Source organism: Salmo salar, chromosome ssa12 (genome assembly GCF_905237065.1).
Source record: "Salmo salar chromosome ssa12, Ssal_v3.1, whole genome shotgun sequence".
NCBI lineage: Eukaryota > Metazoa > Chordata > Actinopteri > Salmoniformes > Salmonidae > Salmo > Salmo salar.
In genome coordinates, this window is record NC_059453.1 from 52,003,316 (window position 1) to 52,028,015 (window position 24,700).

Consider the following 24,700-nt stretch of genomic DNA (forward strand, 5'->3'; position numbering starts at 1 on the left):
CTCCCACAGCCTCCCACAGCTCCCATTAGTAGAAGCACTACAGCTCCCACAGTGAGAGAGACCACAGAGCTCACTCAGTGAAAATAGACATCCATTGGGATAATTATTGTTAGGCCTTTTAGACGTCACAGGGCTAGATTCTGTGTCCCAAATGGCACCATATTCCCTTTACAGTGCACTACTTTTGATCAAGGCCCATAGGGAACAGGGTGCCATTTGGAACACACAATAGTATCAGTGGGTTGGACTGGGGCATTTACAATAGATCATTGTGTCACTGTAGAAGAACAGTCTTTTTTATAGAAGCAGTGAACCGACCTCTATATACGCCTCTGTGCTGGAGCTTTACGATTAAGTCGTTTTGTCTCTTACTGTAAAGTTCAATCCAGGTTTAGAGAGAGGCAGGTAGGCTAAGCCGCCATGCATGCTCTTCTGTTTGAAGGCTTGGGTACTGCAAGCTCTTTTTAGAGGAAGATGAAATATTAATAGGTAGATTAGTGAGATCACAGGGCTTTTTTGGTGCACGTTTAATAAGAGATACCACTGAAGGTACAGTAGGGATTACGCATCAGCGCTAGCAGGACAGGCCCAGCGGGCGAAACTAGTCGAAACTGGTTGAAATGACCTCATTACACAACCGCAAACTGATATCCCTATGATGTCATTTCTTTTCGCTCTGCCCGCTGGTGAGGAGTGGTGTATTTTGGTATCTGACGTTAGCTTCCTGGACCACAGGTTAGAGTTTGACCTTTGAACCCTGGGTAGGTCTTTCACCCCCCGTTTAATTAACCCTTAGTGTCCAATCTGACCTCGTAGCTAGGCTCAGAAATTAGCGCGAATAAGCACGAACCAACAGAGCCACCATCTTGGATGCAGTTGGCCCAAATAGCCGCCATGTTGGTTCTAATTTTAGCCGTAAGATATTTCTTTGCCTGTTGTGTCAGTCCCTAGGCCCAGGATCTGGGATCTTCCAGTAGATAAGCCCAAAAGACCACCATTCTGACTCTAATATGAGCCTGATGGACTCCATTTTTTAAAATCTAAATTGAGGCTAGTTTCTGCATCCAGGCCCTAATGAGTGCCACTGAGTCGATGTGTCTGGAAAGTCAGAACAACAGTCTTTCTGTCTGTCTGTCTCAGTGTGATAAACGTGTTTTATAGTTAGTAGCACACTACATAGGGAATGGGGTTCCATTTGGGATATAGTCTAGGTTCTGGGAACAGGTTTACAACGTTTGAGTAGGAATGTCAAGCAGTGTCTTTGAGTGTCTTTGTTAAACAAATGCACACACTGAAGCACACACACACACACACACACACACACACACACACACACACACAGATGATTGAGATACTGCTAATACAGATGATTGAGATACTGCTAATACAGATGATTGAGATACTGCTAATACAGATGATTGAGATACTGCTAATACAGATGATTGAGATACTGCTAATACAGATGATTGAGATACTGCTAATACAGATGATTGAGATACTGCTAATACAGATGATTGAGATACTGCTAATACAGATGATTGAGATACTGCTAATACAGATGATTGAGATACTGCTAATACAGATGATTGAGATACTGCTAATACAGATGATTGCTTTGCTGAGAACTTCCTGGCCTCAGCATTTAATCACACCACATTCTGATTGGCCGGTGTGTAAATCTCCCTCAATTTGATTTGGCAGCATACATTGTTCTCAACCCCGCATTGGCCAGGACTCTTGCCACCATTAAAAGGGACCCCTTCAGCCCATGTGCTGACTGAAGGATTGCTAGAGTTGAAAAAGACATCCTGAGAGCAAGAGAAAGAGTGATGGTGAGGACAGGAGTGGAGTGGAGGAGAGGATCTCTTCTTTTTTTCTAATTTGTCACGTTAAGATGAGGTTAAAGACGGAATGAGCAGAGAGTGAGCTGACCACCGTGTGTCGGTGTGTGCATCATGCCATGTGCTGCCTGACTCTGTGGCAAGGGGGGGGGTTAAACACTAATTCATCCTCCTCATACTCCCTGCAAACTAGCAGATTTGACAGATTGACTGTAAAACTAAGAGCATGAAATGAAGAGAAAACATGTTGTGTGGATGTAGAAATGTAGAAACTTGGCAAGCAGCTGACTGGTACAATATGAGTTCTGTGTGTGTGTGTGTGTGTGTGTGTGTGTGTTGTGATCTGTGTGTCCCCGTGTGTTTACAGTATTAGTCTGTGTGTTGTTAATGAGAGAAGGGAAAACAGAGAGCAAGCAGAAATAGAGAGGGCTTTTGGAACACTCAGTACAGAAACAAATAGCTCTTCCCACACTCCTCTTCCTCGATCTCGCCTTCCTCTCTAATTAAATGGACACACAGTGTATCAAATTCAAATAAAATTGTATTTGTCACATGCGTCGAACACAACAGGTGTAGACCTTACCGTGAAATGCTTACTTACAAGCCCTTAACCAACAATGCAGTTCAAGAAATAGAGTTAAGAAAATATTTACTAAATAAACTAAAGTAATGAAATAAAATAAAACAGTAACACAAGAAAATTACATATCAATAATGAGGCTATATACAGGGGGTACCGGTACCGAGTCAATGTGTGGGGTTACAGGTTAGTCGAGCTAATTTGTAAAGTGACTATGTATAGATAATGAACAGCGAGTAGCAGCAGTGTAAAAAGAAAGGGGCGGGTGTCAATGTAAATAGTCCAGGTGGCCATTTGATTAATTGTTCAGCAGTCTTATGGCTTGGGGGTAGAAGCTGTTAAGGAGCTTTTTGGCCCGAGACTTGGCGCTCCTGTACCGCTTGCCGTGCGGTCGCAGAAGGAACAGTCTATGACTTGGTTGAGTCTTTGACAATTTTTTGGGCCTTCCTCTGACACCTCCTAGTATATAGGTCCTGGATGTCAGGAAGCTTGGCCCCAGTGATGCACTGGGTCGTACGCACTTACCCTCAGCAGCCCCTTACAGTCAAATGCCGAGCAGTTGCCATACCAGGCGGTGATTTCAACCGGTCACGATGCTCTCGATGGTGCAGCTGTAGAACTTTTTGAGGATCTGGGGACCCATGCTAAATCTTTTCAGTCTCCTGAGGGGGAAAATGTGTTGTCGTGCCCTCTTCACGACTTTCTTGGTGTGTTTAGACCATGATAGTTTGTTGGTGATGTGGACACCAAGGAACTTGAAACTCTCGACCCGCTGCACTTCAGCCATGTCGATGTTAATGGGGGCCTGTTAAGCCCTCCTTTTCCTATAGTCCACGATCGGCTCCTTTGTCTTGCTCACATTGAGGGAGAGGTTGTTGTCCTGGTACCACACTGACAGGTCTCTGACCTCCCCATAGGCTGTCTCATCGTTGTTGGTGATCAGGCCTACCACTGTTGTGTCATCAGCAAACTTAATGGTGGTGTTGGAGTCGTGCTTGGCCACGCAGTCGTGGGTGAACAAGGAGTACAGGAGGGGACGAAGCACGCACCTCTGACGAGCCCCAGTGTTGTGGATCAGCGTGGCAGATGTGTTGTTGCCTACCCTTAACACCTGGGGGCGGCCCGTCAGGAAGTCCAGGATCCATTTGCAGAGGGAGGTGTTTAGTCCCAGGGTCCTTCGTTTAGTGATGAGCTTTGTGGGTACTATGGTGTTGAACGCTGAGCTGTAGTCAATGAACAGCATTCTCACATAGGTGTTCCTTTCGTCCAGGTGGGAAAGGGCAGTGTGGAGTGCGATTGAGATTGCGTTATCTGTGGATCTGTTGGGAGGGTATTCGAATTGGAGTGGGTCTAGGGTTTCCGGCATGATGGTGTTCGATTCAGCCTGCCTGTAGTGCCAGATTTGGATTTTTGGGACTACAAGTGCAGATAAAGTCCTTGAAAGAAAGCAAACACAATTTCAACCCAGGTCTGTGTACATCAGGAAGAAGTGTGGGCTCTGGTCTGGAGGATGACTGGGGTTTAATGTGTAGATAGTGGAATCAGAGGCCAGCTCCTTTGGCACCACTCCTCACAGATCCAGACATGTCTTTTCAAGGGCAAAAAGGAGACAGACCGGTCATCCTCAGTGTGTCCTGTCTAGGGTTGCAAAATTCCCCAAATTTTCCCCTCTATTCCCACGTTTTTGAGAAATCCTTATACCGTCCTGTTTGTGGGAATCTTCCAACCAGGATTTCTGGAAATGTTGGGCCCCTAGTCCTGTCTTGTCCCATTTCAGTGATGTCAGTACTATGGGACCCTGTCTGTGCTGTGTCAGTACTGCAAGCTGTGGAAGCGTCCCCATCCATGTACAGTTGTGTCGGGGACAAAGTTGTCAGTGCTGAGAGTTAGACAGTCATGTTAGTCAAGACACTGTGTTGTACTTTTGGAGACCCTGTTGTCAGTGTTGTAAACCCTGCCCTGTCTGTGGTGAACGACAGACACGGCGCTGTCGGTTCTGAACGACCGACACGGCGCTGTCGGTTCTGAACGACAGACCGTGTGCTGTCAGTCCCAAGGCTAACACAGATGGACAGAAGGAGTAAATAAAGAGCATAAAAACATGACCTGGCCCTGCTTCCACCCTGCCTTTCAAGCCCCAGGAATGAGTTACTGCACAGACACACTGTTAATGTCTGATGACAGACTGTTGTCCTGCAGCATTACTCCAACTCTGTCTCTGACTGTGACAGTTTGTTTCTGCTTGAAGAAATTGTGTCGTACTCTATGGGTGTAGGCTTTATTAAAGGGTCAATACGCTGTTTATTTTTGCAAAAGTCCAAGGTTTGAGGAGGTGTGTTTTTTTTTGCTGTAGTAATTATGCCCTGTCAGATGGCTACTCCACGGGATGTTGGATAATATCCAACTGGGCACTTTCTCGAAGTTTGTGTCCTTTTGAGAACCGCCATTCAGGAAAAGATAACGGCTGTTGATTCATGGAGAGCTTGTCCATGAAAACCCTTTTTGAGGATGGTCCGCTCAGGACCTGTATTCATAAAACTTCTCAGAGTAGGAGTACTGATCTAGGATCAGGTCCTCTAATCTTATTCATTATGATCTAAGAGGCTAAACTGATCCTAGATCATCAGCACTCTTACTCTGAGACAGTTTGTGAATATGTTATATTAAAAACTACTGTAACTGGAGGAACATTCCTTCTTCCATTCCATCCATCACTCCGATTAGTGGAGAGACAGGAAGTGCTGTCAGGTGATCCCCCACCCTAAACACCTAAGTAACTGAGTTGTTTGTACACATTAGTACTCCTTCTGCATTCCTCTAATGGAGAAAGTTAATGAACGGTTCACAACACAGGTACATTTATGCTATGCATATTAGTGATAAGGGAAAACATTTATACAATTACACATCGCAATCTTATTTTTGAACGATATATCATCGATATTTGACTCCTAGTTATTATTAGTTTTATTTTCTACTGTAGGTAGTGTAGTGTTAGCTAGCACTAGTAGGCTGGCTGCACCTGCACCAAATAGTTTTCAGCACTTTTGTTTCCATCACTCATCAAAATGTGTTTTCTCATGCTCTCTCTTGTCTCTCTGCAGCAGATATATGGTGAACAATATGTTTGGAACATTAAATCGCAATACAATCGCAGTATCGAATCGCAATACATATAGAATAGTGAGAATCGCAGTACATATCGTATCGGTACCTAAGTATCGTGATAATATCATATAGTCAGGTCCCTGGCAATTCCCGGCCCTAATGAATATTCAGCGCTATATGATTATGATTGACGCCATTTAGTCGACGCTTTTATCCAAAGTGACTTACAGTAGTGCTGCATACATTTTCATATGATTGTCCCCAGTGGGAATCGAACCCACAACCCTGGCACCGCATGCACCATGCTCATTGTCCTTTACACATTCTCAAAAACCCCTTATATCATTGCATCAATGTCTCAAATCACCCGTGAGGCCAAATAGATCTGACCATGTACTTACTGTATGCAATGAGAGTTGTAAAGTATCTGATCTGCAGCGCTGTATCTCTATGCCTGTCAGTAGCTGTGGCTCAGTCCCTCTGGCTGGCTCAGTGGATGATCCTTCATTTCCTCTGTAATCCTGCAGCCCTGGTCATGTGACGCTCATTGAAGGAGTCCCGGGTGATTAACCCACATACCTGCTGACACGGCCTGACCTTGGCTGTGTTAGTGCTTGGGTGTGAAGCAGCATGACGGGGTGTGGCAGGCTGCAACCTTATAACTAACAAACACACACACACACACACACACACACACACACACACACACACACACACACACACACACACACACACACACACACACACACACACACACACGTCTGTTTTACTATCCTTGATTGATTGATTGATTCCCATTCAAAATCCTGTTTTCCCTAACCTTAACCCTAACCCTAACCTTAACCTCGAAACCTACCCCTAACTATTAAACCTAACCCCTAACCCTATTTAACCTAAAATAGTATTTTTCCTCGTGGGGACCAGAGAAATGTCCCCCACTTATCTGAATTTTCCTTATTTTACTATCCTTGTGAGGAATGTTGGTCCCCACAAGGATAGTGAAAACACACACACACACACACACACACACACACACACACACACACACACACACACACACACACACACACACACACACACACACACACACAGGTGCTGTGAGGGTGTTACTGAATACCGTTTAAGATGAGGGAGGACAATTGGATGACTGTCATTCATAGTCCATTCACCCAGTTCAATGTAACAGCGATAGGTTTAGCCTACTATATGATACTCAATTCTTCCCTATACCCATAATGAGGTTGCTACAACCTAGCCTATGAATGACAGTTTACAACGTACAGCTGAAGTCAGAAGTTTACATACACTTAGGTTGGAGTCATTAAAACTCGTTTTTCAACCACTCCACAAATGTCTTGTTAACAAACAGTCGGTTAGGACATCTACTTTGTGCATGACACAAGTAATTTTTCCAACAATTGTTTACAGACAGATTATTTCACTTATAATCACAATTCCAGTGGGTCAGAAGTTTACATACACTAAATTGACTGTGCCTTTCAACAGCTTGGACATTTTCAGAAAATGGATGTCATGGCTTTAGAAGCTTCTGATAGGCTAATCGACAACATTTGAGTCAATTGGAGGTGTACCTGTGGATGTATTTCAAGGCCTACCTTTAAACTCAGTGCCTCTGCTTGACATCATGGGAAAATCAAAAGAAATCAGCCAAGACCTCAGAAAAGAATTGTAGACCTCCACAAGTCTGGTTCATCCTTGGGAGCAATTTCCAAATGCCTGAAGGTACCACGTTCATCTGTACAAACAATAGTATGCAAGTATAAACACCATGGGACCACGCAGCCATCATACCGCTCAGGAAGGAGACACGTTCTGTCTCCTAGAGATGAACGTACTTTGGTGTGAAAAGTGCAAATCAATCCCAGAACAACAGCAAAGGACCTTGTGAAGATGCTGGAGGAAACCGGTACAAAAATATCTATATCCACAGTAATATATATATATATAAGTAATATATCGTCATAACCTGAAACGCCGCTCAGCAAGGAAGAAGCCACAGCTCCAAAACCACCATAAAAGCCAGACTACAGTTAGTAACTGCACATGGGGACAAAGATCGTACTTTTTGGAGAAATGTCCTCCGGTCTGATGAAACAAAAATAGAACTGTTTGGCCATAATGACCATCGTTATGTTTGGAGGAAAAAAGGGGAGGTTTGCAAGCCGAAGAACACCATCCCAACCGTGAAGCACGGAGGTGGCAGCATCATGTTGTGGGGGTGCTTTGCTGCAGGAGGAACTGGTGCACATCACAAAATAGATGGCATCATGAGTGAGGACAATTATGTGGATATATTGAAGCAACATCTCAAGACATCATTCAGGATGTTAAAGCTTAGTCGCAAATGGGTCTTCCAAATGGACAATGACCCCAAGATGGCTTAAGGACAACAAAGGCAAGGTATTGGAGTGGCCATCACAAAGCCCTGACCTCAAGCCTATAGAAAATTTGTGGGCAGAGCTGAAAAAGCGTGTGCGTGCAAGGAGGCCTACAAACCTGACTCAGTTACACCAGCTCTGTCAACTGATTGTGGGAAGCTTGTGGAAGGCTACCCGAAACGTTTGACCCAAGTTCAACAATTTAAAGGCAATGCTACCAAACACTAATTGAGTATATGTAAACTTCTGACCCACTGGGAATGTGATGAAAGAAATAAAAGCTGAAATAAATCAATCTCTCTACTATTATTCTGACATCTCACATTCTTAAAATCAAGTGGTGATCCTAACTGACCTAAGACAGGGCATTTTTACTAGGATTAAATGTCAGGAATTGTGAAAAACTGAGTTTAAAAGTATTTGGCTAAGGTGTATGTAAACTTCCGACTTCAACTGTAGGTGCACACAGGTCGAGAGACAAGTTAGAGGTGACAGACAGTGACACATGGACAGTTACGTTCAATACCGCCTTGCACACTCTTGCCTGCATCTACCTGATATAGGGTGTAAGGTCATTAGTCCAGCAGTTACAAACAAGAGTTTATTTTGGACATATTCAGGTATGTTTATCCTCGTTTTGTTCTGTTTGCTTCTCTTTAAGAAACGTTTTTCAACGTAATCGGCAGAATGAATACACCCCGATCACGTGTAGACACAGTTCACTTTCATAGCAGCCACGTTGTATTCCTTCTCCCATCAATGCGCTCTCCTCCCCTCACCTCTTCCCTTCGCTTGTGGACTTCAGCTGTATGTGACCAGGTGAAAAAACCTTTCCAAACAAAACTGCAACACACAGCCAACATCGTTGTCACCATATTAGCTAAAGTAACGTCATAGTCAGCATAGCTAATAGAACTAACGTGTTTGTAAACCCACTACAATCATGCAGTAACATTACAGTGTACAGTCAGTAAGCAGTTACACTGGCGGGCCCCGGTGGAAATAAATGTGTAAAACCAAAAGCTTACCTTGGAAGAGTGTTGGATAGTCATAGCCAGCTAGCTAACATAGCACCCCTGTGTTTGAGCAGGGTGTTTCAGTAGGCTAAACTAGCTAGCTGAATTTGCTTGCTAAGTATGTGAAACTGAAAGTAAAAAAAAATGACAATCTCTCTGTCTTGCTTCTCCTTCATATTGGAAGAAATTAATTTGTTCAAAACTGTTGAACAACTGTCTTTCTCTCTCTTTGAATCAACTACTCACCACATTTTATGCACTGCAGTGCTAGCTAGCTGAGGTTTATGCTTTCAGTACCAGATTCATTCTCTGATCCTTTGATTGGGTGGACAACATGTCAGTTCATGCTGCAAGAGCTCTGATAGTCTGTGGATGAGGGTGTGAATCATAAGCCTCCTAGGTTTTGCAAATAGTGTGTTTCAATTGATGACGTGATTATATGTAGTATAGTTTTGTCTAAAGATGATAACTTTTTTAATGTTTTACCATTTTTATTTTTAGGAAATTCACTGAGGACGGTCCTGCCCTTCCTCCACTCAGGAGCCTCCACTGTTGAATGCTACTATTGTGATGAAAGAGTAGTGATAGGATCCCACTGTTTGCTGAGCCCGCTCCGTGTGTGTGTTTGTGTATGTGTGTGTATACGTGCGTCCATGTGCCTGTGTGTGTGCCCGTGTGTGTGTGACACATTTCCCCAGTACCCTAAAGCTCACCCAGTCTCACCTGGCTGGCAGTGGGGCCCCCTGCTCTGCTGATGTTAATAATTCACAGTGACCCTGGGCCACACTAACCTTCACTGTTCAACGCCAGCCATTTAGTATCACCTGGCTGCTTCTCCTCTACTGAGCAGCATCATTATGATGACCAGCTACTATGCTGTGTACTAATGATGACCTCCATCTTTGTTTATTAATCATCATACAGTAGGTACTCAATCACAGTTGTTTGGTTGTTGTTTGTTACGGTGAAGGTTAGGACAGGACAGGTTAGACAGGGTCCCCTGGCCAGGCTGCGTTCCAAATGTTACACTATTCCCTATGTAATGCACTACTTTTGACCTGTGCATTACATAGACGGGTTGGCTGTTTAGCAACAAAACCGACGCGTGCGCAGCTATGGGTCAGAACAGACGGGGTTGGCTTAAACTGTTGACAACATGTAAACTATATTTCGTTTGAAAACATAAATAATTGAAAACCGAAATAAAGTTCCACAATGAGCACAATGAGTCTCTCAAATACATTGTTACAGTGGTTGGTTAGCTAGCTAGTGAATTTGAACCATTAGCATAGATGTGACATCAGTCAAAACACCTCAAAACAAGACAATGTATCAAAAACAAGCTAAAACTAACTGAAACGAGCCACTTACGATTCCCCACATGGCATTTTCTTGTCATTGTTGCTAGATATCTGGCCAGCCAGAATCATAACAACACACGGCCTTCTGGCCCATTGAAGCACGCACATCGTTTTCGCGACGTTCTCAGCTAACTCGTCAATAGTGCCTTAAAGAGGGCATGCTGTAAGGCCAGTGCTTTTCGAACCTTAGGCATTTCACAATTTTGTTGTAGCCCTGAACTAGCACACCTGATTCACCTAGTCAAGGGCTTGATGATTAGTTGACAGGTTGAATCAGGTGTGCTAGCTCTGGAATTGTTCAAATACATGTAACGGCTTGGGGTCCCCGAGGAGAGGTTTGAAAAATGCTGTTGTAGGAAACTCAGAGGAATAAAGAACAAAGCTGTTTCAGTGGGGTGAAAGTGGTTATTAATAGCTGTCAAGCGAGCACTTTTGTGAGTGACAAGTGACAGAAAGATATGAGGAGCAGGGCCAGAGGTCTGAAGAGAGAGAGAAAGAGCGGGGGAGAAAGAGAGAGGGAGAGAGAGAGAGGAGAAAAATAGGGAGAGTGTTTGTGTATGTGTGTGACAGAGGGGGAGAGTGTGTGCATGTGTGTGACAGAGAGAGAGAGGGAGAGTGCGTGTGTGTGTGTGTGAGAGAGAGAATGAGAGAAAAGAGAGAACAAGACAACGAGAGAAAGAGGAGATGAATACATATTGACAATGACCACCTGAGAAATTCCTGGCCACTGGGGTGTGTTTTGGCATTTAATGACGGCTGACATTTCATGGTCCCAGTGTGTGTTCCTATACCCAGTAGAGAGAGCATGTGGGAGAGAAGGTCCTGCTGGGAACTGATTATCTGGCAGGAGTATCCTAGATGGCGGCGTCCCCATGACACCCTGTTCCCTTATAGTGAACGGCCAGGGCCCATAGGGTTCTGGTCAAAAGTAGTGCACTATATAGGGAACAGGGTGCCATTTGAGTCATATCCGATGTGTGTTTTTGAGATTTGGTGACAAATTCTGTGCCGGCCTGAGTAGGATTATTATATCATTATGAAAGGCTAAATTGATAGATTTTTCAAGGCATTATGAAGGAATGTTCATTTGCACCTAATCTGTATAAATCTCACATTTCTATATGAGAACGTGTCAACAAGCAATTTCTGTGCCTGTGTGTGTCTATGTGTCTGTATTTGTATTTGTATTTATTATGGACCCCATTACAGCTACTCTTCCTGGGGTCCAGCTAAATTAAGGCAGTTATACAATTAAAAAAATATTACAATACATTCACAGCAGATTTCACAACCCATTAAGTGTGTGCCCTCAGGCCCCTGTGTGTGTGTTTGTGATGATCTGTGTGTGTGTTTGTGATGATCTGTGTGTGTGTTTGTGATGATCTGTGTGTGTGTTTGTGATGACCTGTGTGTGTAAGTATCCGTGTTTGTCTGTCTCTGTGCGTTTCTGTTTGTGTATTGGTGTTACGGTTGTGTGTATTTCCCAGTCTTCCTGCCTCTCTCCTGTCTATGATTCAGATGAGACTGTGTCCTCTCCGGCTCCCTCCGTAGGTGACAAGTGTTGACGCTTCTATAACCTCCTGTACCCTTTCCCTAGTGTCTTTATTTGTGCTTCGCACTTTCATCATTTCACATTTGCTGTTGACATTCTGATGACATTTCTGGTAGTTATGGGCTGCCCTCTCTGTCTTAAAACACACATGTACAAACATGCATAGGCACACACGTTCCCATACACATACACACACACGCAAGCGAACGTACGCACACACGCACTCAATGGTTCAGTGACTAAGCAGGTTCCTCTGTGAGTGTGAGGAGATCAATCGTGGTGACCTTTTTCCTTTTGATAACCTGCTGTTCTCAACCCCTGATTATTGCCGGCGGGGAAAGACTAGCTCTTCCGGCCCCAAGGACTGAACTCCGACCCTGCCGGGCTGGAAGGACCTCTACCCATAGAATTTGAATATTAGAATGTATAACCACTAAGCATCCTGCTGTGGCTCAGTCACTGTTTCCAGAACCACATAACTACAATTATGTTTCTCCAATTCTATTTCTGTATGTCCAGAACCATTCATTTTGGCTGCGATAGATACTCTTCTACTGTACACTGAGTGTACAAAACATTAGGAACACCTTGACAAAGACTTATTGATGTCACTTGTTAAATCCACTTCAATCAGTGTAGATGAAGGGGAGGAGACAGGTTAAAGAAGGAGTTTTAAGCCTTGAGGCAATTGAGACATTGATTTGTGTACGTGTGCCATTCAGAGGATGAATGGGCAAGACAAAATATTTAAAGTGCCTTTAAAAATGGGGTATAGTAGCAGGTGCTGGGCACACTGGTTTGTGTCAAGAACTGCAACGCTGCTGGCATTTTCACGCTCAACAGTTTCCCGTGTGTTTCAAGAATGGTCCACCACCCAAAGGACATCCAGCCAACTTGACACAACTGTGGGATGCATTGGAGTCAACATGGGCCAGCATCCCTGTGGAATGCTTTCGACACCTTGTAGAGTCCATGCCCCGATGAATTGAGGCTGTTCTGAAGGCAAAAGGGGGGGTGCAACTCAATAGTAGGAAGGTGTTCCTAATGTTTTGTACACTCAGTGTATATCTCTATGCGGAAAAACAAAGTGCTTCACGAAACCTACATCTCTCCTCCCACCCTCATCCTACACTGACACCTACACACCTCTCTCTCTCTCTTTCGCCGCTGATCCTAGACCAGCCATTTTGAGGCAGCTCTCGGATTCCTAGGTTTTGGCCTTTCTAGGGAGTTTTTCCTAGCCACCGTGCTTCTACACCTGCATTGCTTGCTGTTTGGGGTTTTAGCCTGGGTTTCTGTACAGCACTTTGAGATATCAGCTGATGTAAGAAGGGCTATATAAATAAATTTGATTTGATTTGATTACCCTCTGCAGTTTCCATATGACAGGTTATGACCAGTGACCACCAGGAAACAGGCTGGTCTGCTACCTGTATCTGGGCCCAGCGATAAAGCATTTCCATGGTCTGATGCCTGGGGGCCTCTCTCTGGTTTCTGTCCCAGTCTCCCTCCTCCTGCTCTTCACCCCACCTAACCAGACATGCGTCCCAAATGGCCCCCTACTCCCTGCCGATGTAGTGCACTACTATATTTTCACGCCGCGAGAAGCCAGGGTACTGTAATGGGGAAGGGTGTGTGCTATTGTGTTCGAGGGCCTATTGCTTTCTAATGAGCTGACCTGTGCTGCTACCCCGCTGCTTAATGAGGTTAACAACTCACTAACGAGATCATCTCACTAACGAGATCATCTCACTAATGAGATCATCTCACTAACGAGCTGAGCTAGCCCACCGCACAAGACACACATGCAAATGAGACACACGCGCACATATGCAGGCACGCACATACGCACACGTGCAGGGTTGCGCACGCACAACGATACGTCTGTTGTGGGTGTGATTGAGTAGGTTGGGCTTTGATGTGGGTGCCATTATGTACGCGACACAATTCGCTCCGATAGTGATGTAGCTACACGTTTAAACAGCACAGATATGACTCCGTTGCTTTCCATAGTCGTCGTCGTCCTTTGTGAACCGGTGGAGTGTTGATGGTGTTCTACTGCCTGGGACTGCCTGTGTTGTTATTGGAAGTCGCTCTAACACACAGTATGACAGGCAGCACCATCTGTTTTGTTTTGTGTGTGTGTGTGTGTGTGTGTGTGTGTGTGTGTGTGTGTGTGTGTGTGTGTGTTTGGAGGGTGGTAGGGTGTTTATTTGTGTGTATGTGTGGGTGGGGGTTGTGTGTGTGTGGGGGGGGGGTTGTGTGTGTGTGTGGAGGGTGGTAGGGTGTGTATTTGTGTGTGTGTGTGTGTGTGTGTGTGGGTTGTGTGTGTGCCTCAGTTTGCTACTTCTTCCTGTAAACCCAGGCCATCATTCACTGACATAGACTTTCTGTAGCAACACAGCATCCTACCCTATGGGACCGCTTATCTAGTGACCCATTGTCATCCTTACATTACTGGCTTCATAATCATCCTTCTCTTGCTTACAAATCCTAATCTGTTTTTGCATCGATTTCATGAGGTTGTTGCAGGCTGGTGTTAGTCTTGTCCAGGCTGTGTGTTGGGAGAGGGGAAGAGGAGGGGAGTGGAGAGGAGAGGGGGGGAGAAAAGAGAGGGGTGACGGAGAGAGCAGGGATGGGAGAGAGACAGAAAGAGGTGAGGAGAGGGGCGGTCAGTCACAGTGGGCAGTAATCTGTACTTTGTTCTGCTCTGGGGGAGAGGTTTACAGGTTCTAGAAATGCCTGGATGTCTCAGAAGCCCAAAGGTGCAATGTCCTAAATGGGACCTATTATCCTTCTACACAGGAACTGATGGTATGGGTTAGACACAGAGAGAGAGAGACAGACAGAGATTTACACTGCTGTAAAAGCCAAAGCACTCTCTACATAAACAACTCTCCTTTCCCTTCTCAGCCCTCTGGTTTGGCTATGTTCTCTCTCCCTCTACTCCCCCTGTCTCTCTTTCTCCTCTTTATTTTATTTCTCTGTTCTCTCTCTCTCTCTTTCTCTTTCTATCCTCTTTCTCTCTCTCTCTCTCTGTCGTTCTCTCTCTCTGTCTCGCTCTCTCTCGTTTTCTCTCTTATCTCTATGTGTGTGTCTCTCTCTCTACCCTCTTTCCCCCTCTGTCTCCAACCCAGTGATATTATGCTGATTCAGTAAAGCAGTGAGAGAGGGGGACATTTGGCAGCACAAACGTGTGACAGGAAGCGAGCTGCTCAAACGCTTATTAGCATCTCATATTAGCATTTTACATTAGCATCCTCTTTATGAACGCAGCCCCCAAAAGGCTAAAGGGACTTCCTGCTGTTTGGGTGTCAGCCATTGATAAGCCTGTAGTTGATGGATGGGGGTCTTCCAGCTGACATTTCATTACACAGGGACCACACACACACACACACACATACTCACTCTCCTCAGGCCAACTTCTCCACATGTTTGTGTGCCATGTTACTGTGTTAGGATGGTTGAGTGAGTCTGAATATGCATGTATGGGTGTGGAGTCTGAATATGCATGTCTGGGTGTGGAGTCTGAATATGCATGTCTGGGTGTGGGGTCTGAATATGCATGTATGGGTGTGGAGTCTGACTATGCATGTATGGGTGTGGAGTCTGAATATGCATGTATGGGTGTGGAGTCTGAATATGCATGTATGGGTGTGGAGTCTGAATATGCATGTATTGGTGTGGAGTCTGAATATGCATGTATGGATGTGGAGTCTGTATATGCATGTATTGGTGTGGAGTCTGAATATGCATGTATGGGTGTGGGATCTGAATTTGCATGTATGGGTGTGGAGTCTGAATATGCATGTATAGGTGTGGAGTCTGAATATGCATGTATGGGTGTGGAGTCTGAATATGCATGTATTGGTGTGGAGTCTGAATATGCATGTATGGGTGTGGGATCTGAATATGCATGTATGGATGTGGGATCTGAATATGCATGTATGGGTGTGGGGTCTGAATATGCATGTATGGGTGTGGAGTCTGAATATGCATGTATGGGTGTGGAGTCTGAATATGCATGTATTGGTGTGGAGTCTGAATATGCATGTATGGGTGTGTGCTCCTGAGTGTGTAATGTGTATTATTCTAAATATGTAAATTGTTTGTCTTTTTACACGCCCCCTTTTTCCGCCTCACACCCACACCAACACAAACCCATCACACGCACACTGACCATATTCCTCATTTTCCATCACATTTAGGTTTTCCACGTAAAAGCAAACTGCACAGATGGTTAGTTCTGAGAGCCCTGCCTGCACCTGTTTATATTTAGCTCCTCAGTAGAGCACTTGAGGGAGAGAAAAAAACAAAGCGTGTTTCGTTTATTTGGCATGCCAATGACTCCCTCCACTCCTTCGCCTTCTCGCTTCATCAGCCAACTACATTGAACAAAAATATAAACGCAACATGTAACGTGTTGGTGCCATGTTTCATGAGTTGAAATAATCCCAGACATTTTCCATACGCACAAAACGCTTATTTCAATCGAATTCTGTGCACAAATCTGTTTACATCCTGTTAGTGAACATTTCTCCTTTTCTTGGCATATCAAGAAGCTGAATAAACAGCATGATCATTACACAGGTGCACCTTGTGCTGGGGACAATAAAAGGCCACTCTAAAATGTTCAGTTTTGTCAAACAATACCACAGATGTCTCAAGTTTTGAGGATGTGTGCAATTGATATGCTGACTGCAGAAATGTCCACCAGAGCTCTTGCCAGAGAATTTAATGTACATTTCTCTACCATAAGCCGCCATCCAACATTGTTTTAGACAATTTGGCAGTACGTCCAACCGGCCTCACAACCGCACACCAAGTGTATGGCGTCGTGTGGTTGAGCGGTTTGCTGATGTCAGTATTGTGAACAGAGTGCCCCGTGGTGGTGGTGGGGTTATGGTATGGGCAGGCATAAGCTATGGACAACGAACACAGTTGCATTTTATCGATGGCAATTAGAATGCACAGATGCATATCTGTGTTCCCAGTCACGTGAAATCCATAGATTAGGACCTAATGAGTTTATTTCAATTGACTGATTTCCTTATATGATCTGTAACTCAGTACAATCTTTGAAACTGTTGTATGTTGCATTTACATTTTTGTTCAGTATATGTTCTGTGGGATTTGGGCAGAATTAGTGAAGGCATTATCTGGCTCACAGGGTGCTGTGGTTAGAGATACTCTCTGCTGCTTATGTAATACAGGATGACCTATAACCCCCTCCATCTCTCTCCTTGGTTGTGTTGTTAGCCATTTGATTCTGTTTGCTGGTGGGATGCTACTGAAATGGCACGCTATACCCTATGTAGTGCACTACTTTTGACCAGAGCACGGTACACAACATAGGGAATAGGGTGCACTTTTGGACACAGATTCTGTATCGGATATGTTGATTGGTCAGGCTTGGTGGCTATTGTTGTGAGTGGCTAATAGACCTTCAATATCACAGCCGTGTGCAGGGATACGTTAGCTTCGTCCTTGAAAAGTACAGACTCGTTCATTTTTTCCTCTCTCTCGCCCAAACCTTTGACAACTTCCTTTTTTTTTATCTCCTTCCCAGCTGGAGAAAATTGCATTTTCCAACTGCCCACTTAGATCAAAATACGGTCTAAAACGCTCTAGATCTGACGGAAGCCAAATGTACGGTGTCCATATTATGATAGTCTCAGCAGGATCGAGCAGGACGGAGTCTGTGTCTATCCTAATATGGACACCATACAATTGGCTAATGTCAGAACTGTTTCCCAGCTCCGTAACGTGTCCTGATATGGACACTGCACACATGGTAGTTGGGAACAGCATAATGCTGATGTCGTGTTTATTTTCATATCTCTAATGGTTCTATACATCATGTCTAAATGATGCATCTGCCTAGATCATTAGCAGCCATGTTGCACACTGTCCCTAATTAAACCATTACCAACCATGGAAAACATGCTGTTACCATCACCATTATTAGGATCTATAGTTTAGGCTTAGTTTAGGCCATCATCATAAATAGGCTAGTCCTATCTGTGCAGTTCACCTGAATAACCTATGTTTAGTAACAGTCGGATTTGTTGGGGTTGGGTAGCTAGGTAGTTTTGTGCAATTATTGTTTTATGGTGGACTATATTCTGATTGGTAGGAAGATGGATGCGCTCACTCTGCATCATTTGGTGTTGTGCGGTCATCTCCGAACACAGTAAGCGTACTCCTTGCCGGTGCTTCTTCATTCCCGTTCATGTAGCGCTGTTAGCTTCTGACATCCATCGGCATCCCTCTACTAAATGTGTCCGTCTCGGTGTGTTTGGAAAGGTGTGCCAGATATGTTTGAGAGAGCGGTGTGTGTGTGTGGTGCTCAGGTACACCTCAGTGTTTCTGCACCTCATGGTGTTACACAACCAAAGCAGAGCACCCCCCCACCCCCACCCCCCATGGGGGCACACTGGGTTACTAATGAGCCTAGACTGGAGAACACAAGCAAGAAATCACACACACACACACACACACACACACACACACACACACACACACACACACACACACACACACACACACACACACACACACACACACACACACAGCTTTAATCTTGTCCACCAGCCGGCTCTCTCGAACCGTCGGGTTTCATAGCGCCTCAGAACGGGGACTTGACTGGAAGTCTATGGCAGGAGCGGACGAAACAACCGCTGGTTTTAATTGGCTGATCTCTGTCCATTCACCATGCAGCATAACCCTTAGAACGTCCTGCCGACATTGTGGACTTCAAGGAGCGAGCAGCGCAAGTGATGCAAAGTATGCATCTTAGAAATAGCTTTCACATACAGTGGGGGAAAAAAGTATTTGATCCCCTGCTGATTTTGTACGTTTGCCCACTGATAAAGAAAGGATCAGTCTATAATTTTAATGGTAGGTTTATTTGAACAGTGAGAGACAGAATAACAACAAAAATATCCAGAAAAACGCATGTCAAAAATGTTATAAATTGATTTGCATTTTAGTGAGGGAAATAAGTATTTGACCCCATCTCAATCAGAAAGATTTCTGGCTCCCAGGTGTCTTTTATACAGGTAACGAGCTGAGATTAGGAGCACACTCTTAAAGGGAGTGATCCTAACCGCAGCTTGTTACCTGTAAAAAAGACACATGTCCACAGAAGCAATCAATCAATCAGATTCCAAACTCTCCACCATGGCCAAGACCAAAGAGCTCTCCAAGGATGTCAGGGACAAGATTGTAGACCTACACAAGGCTGGAATGGGCTACAAGACCATCGCCAAGCAGCTTGGTGAGAAGGTGACAACATTTGGTGCGATTATTCGCAAATGGAAGAAACACAAAAGAACTGTCAATATCCCTCGGCCTGGGGCTCCATGCAAGATCTCACCTCGTGGGGTTGCAATGATCATGAGAACGGTGAGGAATCAGCCCAGAACTACACGGGAGGATCTTGTCAATGATCTCAAGGCAGCTGGGACCATTGTCACCAAGAAAACAATTGGTAACACACTACGCCGTGAAGGACTGAAATCCTGCAGCGCCCGCAAGGTCCTCCTGCTCAAGAATACATATACATGCCCGTCTAAAGTTTGCCAATGAACATCTGAATGATTCAGAGGACAACTGGTGAAAGTGTTGTGGTCAGATGAGACCAAAATGGAGCTCTTTGGCATCAACTCAACTCGCCGTGTTTGGAGGAGGAGGAATGCTGCCTATGACCCCAAGAACACCATCTCCACCGTCAAACATGGAGGTGGAAACATTATGCTTTGGGGGTGTTTTTCTGCTAAGGGGACAGGACAACTTCACTGCATCATTTGACGGGGCCATGTACTGTCAAATCTTGGGTGAGAACCTTCTCTCAGCCAGGGCATTGAAAATGGGTCGTGGATGGGTATTCCAGCATGACAATGACCCAAAATACACTGCCAAGGCAACAAAGGAGTAGCTCAAGAAGAAGCACATTAAGGTCCTGGAGTGGCCTAGCCAGTGTCCAGACCTTAATCCCATAGAAAATCTATGGAGGGAGCTGAAGGTTTGAGTTGCCAAACGTCAGCCTCGAAACCTTAATGACTTGGAGAAGATCTGCAAAGAGGAGTGGGACAAAATCCCTCCTGAGATGTATGCAAACCTGGTGGCCAACTACAAGAAACGTCTGACCTCTGTGATTGCCAACAAGGGTTTTGCCACCAAGTCCCAAGTCATGTTTTGCAGAGGGGTCAAATACTTATTTCCCTCATTAAAATGGAAATCATTTTATAACATTTTGACATGCGTTTTTCTGGATTCTTTTGTTGTTATTCTGTCTCTCACTGTTCATATAAACCTACCATTAAAATTATAGACTGATCATTTCTTTGTAAGTGGGCAAACGTACAAAATCAGCTGGGGATCAAATACTTTTTTCCCCCACTGTACGTGCTTTGTATACCCCCGAACTCAGAATCAATTGGGCTTCCCAAAAATAATACGGCCGTTGTGATGGAACGTTTATTTTGATTGCCGATTTTCGGCATATTTCAAAGTCCCATCTAATACAGCTGTAGCAGGATCGCACCCTCTCCTGCCTCGACATCAACCACACCCCTTTCAAGTCCCGCTTTGTTGCGCGGTGTTACCAGGTTCTATGCGCCTGCAATTATTTTCTGGGAATGAGGTTAACACAGCTCTCACCTGTTAACAATCACTGTTCATGCACCTACAGCACAGTCTCACACTTGCACATTTACAGTACAGGTGTACATTGACTGATAAACCCTTGCTCACACTGACACCCCAAAAAGCAGTCGCATACCCTCGCACTGTTGTATTTACACAATCATACGAACTCCAATACATTCACTAATTCACTTTCATCAGATGAGAAGGCCAAGGCAGAGGAGCTGAGTAGTGGCGAGAGTGGCACTCCCAGGCCTTATCGCTGGAGAGACCCTACCTGTCAACCGCTGTTCTTTGGGGCCCTCAGATTAACATCCGTATCAGGCTGTCTGTTAGTCAGGAGCCTCCAGGGGCCATGGCCCAGACACACAGACAAAGTGACTCAATTATTTCCCTGAATGTGGCGCGTTAGCTCGCTCGTTCTCTCTCTTTTTTTCATGATCAATTCTATTTCCTTATCTCCTCCCTCGTTGTAACACAAACACGCTATCTCTACACATTTTGTGCAGGGAGCAGGTTGCAGGTAGAGTAACTCACTTGTAACTTGCCATCTGTCATGCTGCACACTCAATTCTGGAGTGTAACCAAAATCCGAACACATTTTTAGTGGTGCTAAAAAAAATGACATTTAAAGTATACTGCAGTGAATTATGGGAGCGTAGCAGTGGTGTCCTCTACTCTATGATGGGATCATTTAACATCTGTGTTGTGCTTTCCTTTATGAGCTTTATGCTGTGGGACTGTTTTGTAGTCTATTGTTATAGTCTTTAATTCCTCCTCGGAGGTTCAAGAAGGCATCATAACAATAAAGGAGGGTGTCCTAATATGGACACCGTATATAGATAGGATCTATGGTACAGTGGTACCGATGGTAATCGGCTATAGAGGTGTTTATGAGGTTATTTGTTATCGCCTTGACGCCAACAATACATGTTACACACAGATGCCATTTCTCCATGCCTTGAGGCTCTGGGCCCAGCTTCACAAGGCGTCGAAGAGTATGGTTGCTATCTAAGATCAGTTTAGCCTTTTAAATCATTAATGAATAAGATTTCATGGGCAGGGAGGGAGGGGCCTGATCCTGGATCGCTTTGTGAATACGGGCCCCTGGCTACAAGCATGGCGCCACCATCTCTCGTTGTGCTTTTCATAACCTGGTAATAGAAGCATTTAAATGTTCCCATTGATCTGAGAATAAAACAACTCCTGCTGAGACTAAGGCTGGCCTAATACGGACACCGTAGTTCTGTCTCATTGATCAGCTCTTTTAATCGGAAACGGAATCTGTTTCTGCTAATATCCTGTCTTTGATGGGTTTACACCCTTTTTTTTTCTCCCGCAGGCAGAATGTTGACATAATCAATACCTCCATAGAGGTGTGGTGGCAGTGCATTGGAGACTATCTGGTTTGTGTCCAAAATGGCACCCTATTCCTTAAACAGTGAACTGCATTTGACCAGGGCCCATAGGAATCAGGTAAAAAGGAGTGGGCTATATAGGATATAGGGTGCCATTTTGGATGAACCCCGCTGTTGATTGAATGTGAGGGGTGACAGTCTGTATCTAACTCTCTGTTTATGAGTGTTATCTGCTCCGTGAAGGGCTGATTACATCTGAACAGTTGACTGTGGAACTAATTGCAGTCGGGTCTCTGTGTGTCTCAACACTAATAAACCATAGTGCTGATTTGTATTCATGCAGCGGCCGTCCTCCTATGTGCTTCAAAGCGCTTAACATTGTCTGGTGATTTAAGCCTTTCTCATGCAGATGAAAGGGTTGACTTAAACAACTACAGGGGGTTTGAGTCCTTTGGCCAGCTCTGACCTAATCTGTGCTGTGCTGCGGCTGCTGCTTGAAGTACCTGATCTGACCTCAAACAAGCTGCTTCGTAGATATACCTTAGATAGTTTGCCCAAAATCTAGGAAGTAACATCTTTCTTGAACCGAGACTTTATCCCCCCCTGCCTGCTTGTTTGAACCCGAGGCCAATTTATCACAATCGGAAGAAGTTCTGATCCTTTTAAATCAGTCTTTATTATGCTGGTCTTTGGCTGTACGGTGTGAGAGGGTGGCTATTTCTTTCATTTAGTAATACCCCTCCATCACTCCCTCTTTATCGAATCAATTTTTAGCAAGAGTAACCAATCTTTCTCCATATGTGTTGACTCTCATATCAACATAAAGGTCAATGTTATACAAGTCCCCTGTGTTCAGAGTCAGTACACTCCCTGTTAAAAGCCTTGGCTCTCTGCCACCACTGTAGTCTCACTGTACAGTACTTTATTGCTTAGCCTGACCACATCTTTTCTACAGTATATTACAGCCATATGAAAGAAGAATGACATAGTGGGACCGGTATTAATATATAGTGTACTACTTTTGACCAGAAGAAGTACACTATATAGGAAATATGGTGCCATTTGGGACATAGCAGCGGTGTAAATTAGCAGCCTAAACCTTCTACCAGACAGCTGATTTATGGGGGAGTCGTGTTTTTACATATTTTTTTTTCCCGGTTAGCAGGGCATGCTTAATTTGTAAGTGCTGCTGTGAGCACAGCGGCAGTGCAGACAGCTAGCTATTCCTGTCCTCTTTCATCTCAATGTTACTCAAGCGTACTTTCACTTTGTTTGACAAGTATAGCACCTCTTTTCATCTACCACCGTCCTACTTCTACCCCATTATGTTTCACTATGGTATGATAAAGTCTATGGAGAGTATCAATGTGAACAGCATATATATATATATATATATATATATATATATATATATATATATTAAACCATGCCAACAAGTATTTTGTTGATGTTGTTTCTTCTTGACGTCATGAATTGTTTCTTGACTTTAAATGTTCTTCTTCTTGAATGATCGTTGTGGAATAATCTTTAGTTTGCAGACAATGTTTGGTTTTATACAATCCTCTACATTGCAGTTTTCTAAATGTCGCTTTTTGTTCTGTCTGTGTTTCAGAATAAAGAATGGCTCTGCCTGAACTGCCAGACCCAGAGAGCTTTATCTGGGGCCCTGGGAGACACTCCACTTCCTGCTCCTCAGCCAATGGGATCCCCACGGCACCCAGCTCCAGCCAATCAACCACAGCCTCAGCAGAGAGGGCCCAATCAGCAGGCATTTCTACGGCCCACTGGTCCTCAACAACAACAGAAACCACCGGGTGCCCAAGTAAGTGGCCCTCCTTTCTCCCCTGCCAAACAGGCAGGGCCCACCGCCCAAAGCAAGGGGCCTGCTCAACCGTCCCCTGCCAAGGCACAACCCTCCCATGCTAAAACAGCCCAGCCTTCCCCTGCTAAGGGTGCACCCTCCCCAGCCAAACAGACAGGACCCACCACCCAGAGTAAGGGTCCTGCCCAGCCCTCCCCTGCCAAGGGCGCACCCTCCCCTGCCAAACAGACAGGACCCACCACCCAGAGTAAGGGTCCTGCCCAACCCTCCCCAGCCAAGGGCGCACCCTCCCCTGCCAAACAGACAGGACCCACCACCCAGAGTAAGGGTCCTGCCCAGCCCTCTCCAGCCAAGGGCGTACCCTCTCATACTAAAGCTGCATCCACCCCTAGCAAGGGTGCACCCTCTCCTGCTAAGGGTGCACCTACCCAACCTAAACCCAACCAGAGTGTACCCAACAAGCAGTCTGGTAAACAGCAGCAGGGCCAGGAGAAAACTAAAGTCGCCACCAAAACTCAAAAGGAAGCAGAAGTCAAAGCCTCGCCCAAGAAGGGAGCACCTGAGACCATCACCACATCAAAAGATGAAAAGAAAAAACCTGCTGGAGACTCGCAGAAGTCAAAACACCATGACGTGAGCGACCTGCAACTTTGCAACTTCAACGTCTTTGCCACTGTTATTGTTCTTGATTTACCACCAGAATTGTATTTACCTTCATTTCAGTCATTCTTGACAGTTGTCGTCGTCATCAGTGTCATCATCTTCATCATCAATGTCATCCTCTTCGTCATTGTCATCATCTTCATCGTGAAATGTTTCCATAAATTGAATAATTTCTTTCTCTGTCTGTAATCTTGTGCTGAGCGATGAGTGCTTTCTGGAGGTCGGTTTGGTTTCGGTTCGATTATAGAACATTTATCGTTTTTCGTTTTTTTTATTTCCAAAAATTACATTAAGTGCATTATGAAATAATGACATTAAAACGATTTTAGAGCTTTTTAATGGATATTTCAA

At 44.7% G+C, this 24,700-nt stretch overlaps 1 protein-coding gene across 2 annotated transcripts in view; it reads left to right on the forward strand.

The window, feature by feature from the left end:
• The window catches only part of LOC106565168 (protein bassoon), a 105,837-nt gene that overhangs the window by 47,544 nt on the left and 33,593 nt on the right, over positions 1–24,700 (forward strand). The window contains exon 4 of one of the 2 annotated variants that reach the window (XM_014131999.2): positions 23,477–24,319. In XM_014131999.2, coding sequence (XP_013987474.1) covers positions 23,477–24,319 — 843 coding nt within the window. The remainder of the gene's footprint in view (positions 1–23,476; positions 24,320–24,700) is intronic. The other variant, XM_014132000.2, reaches the window with a different exon arrangement.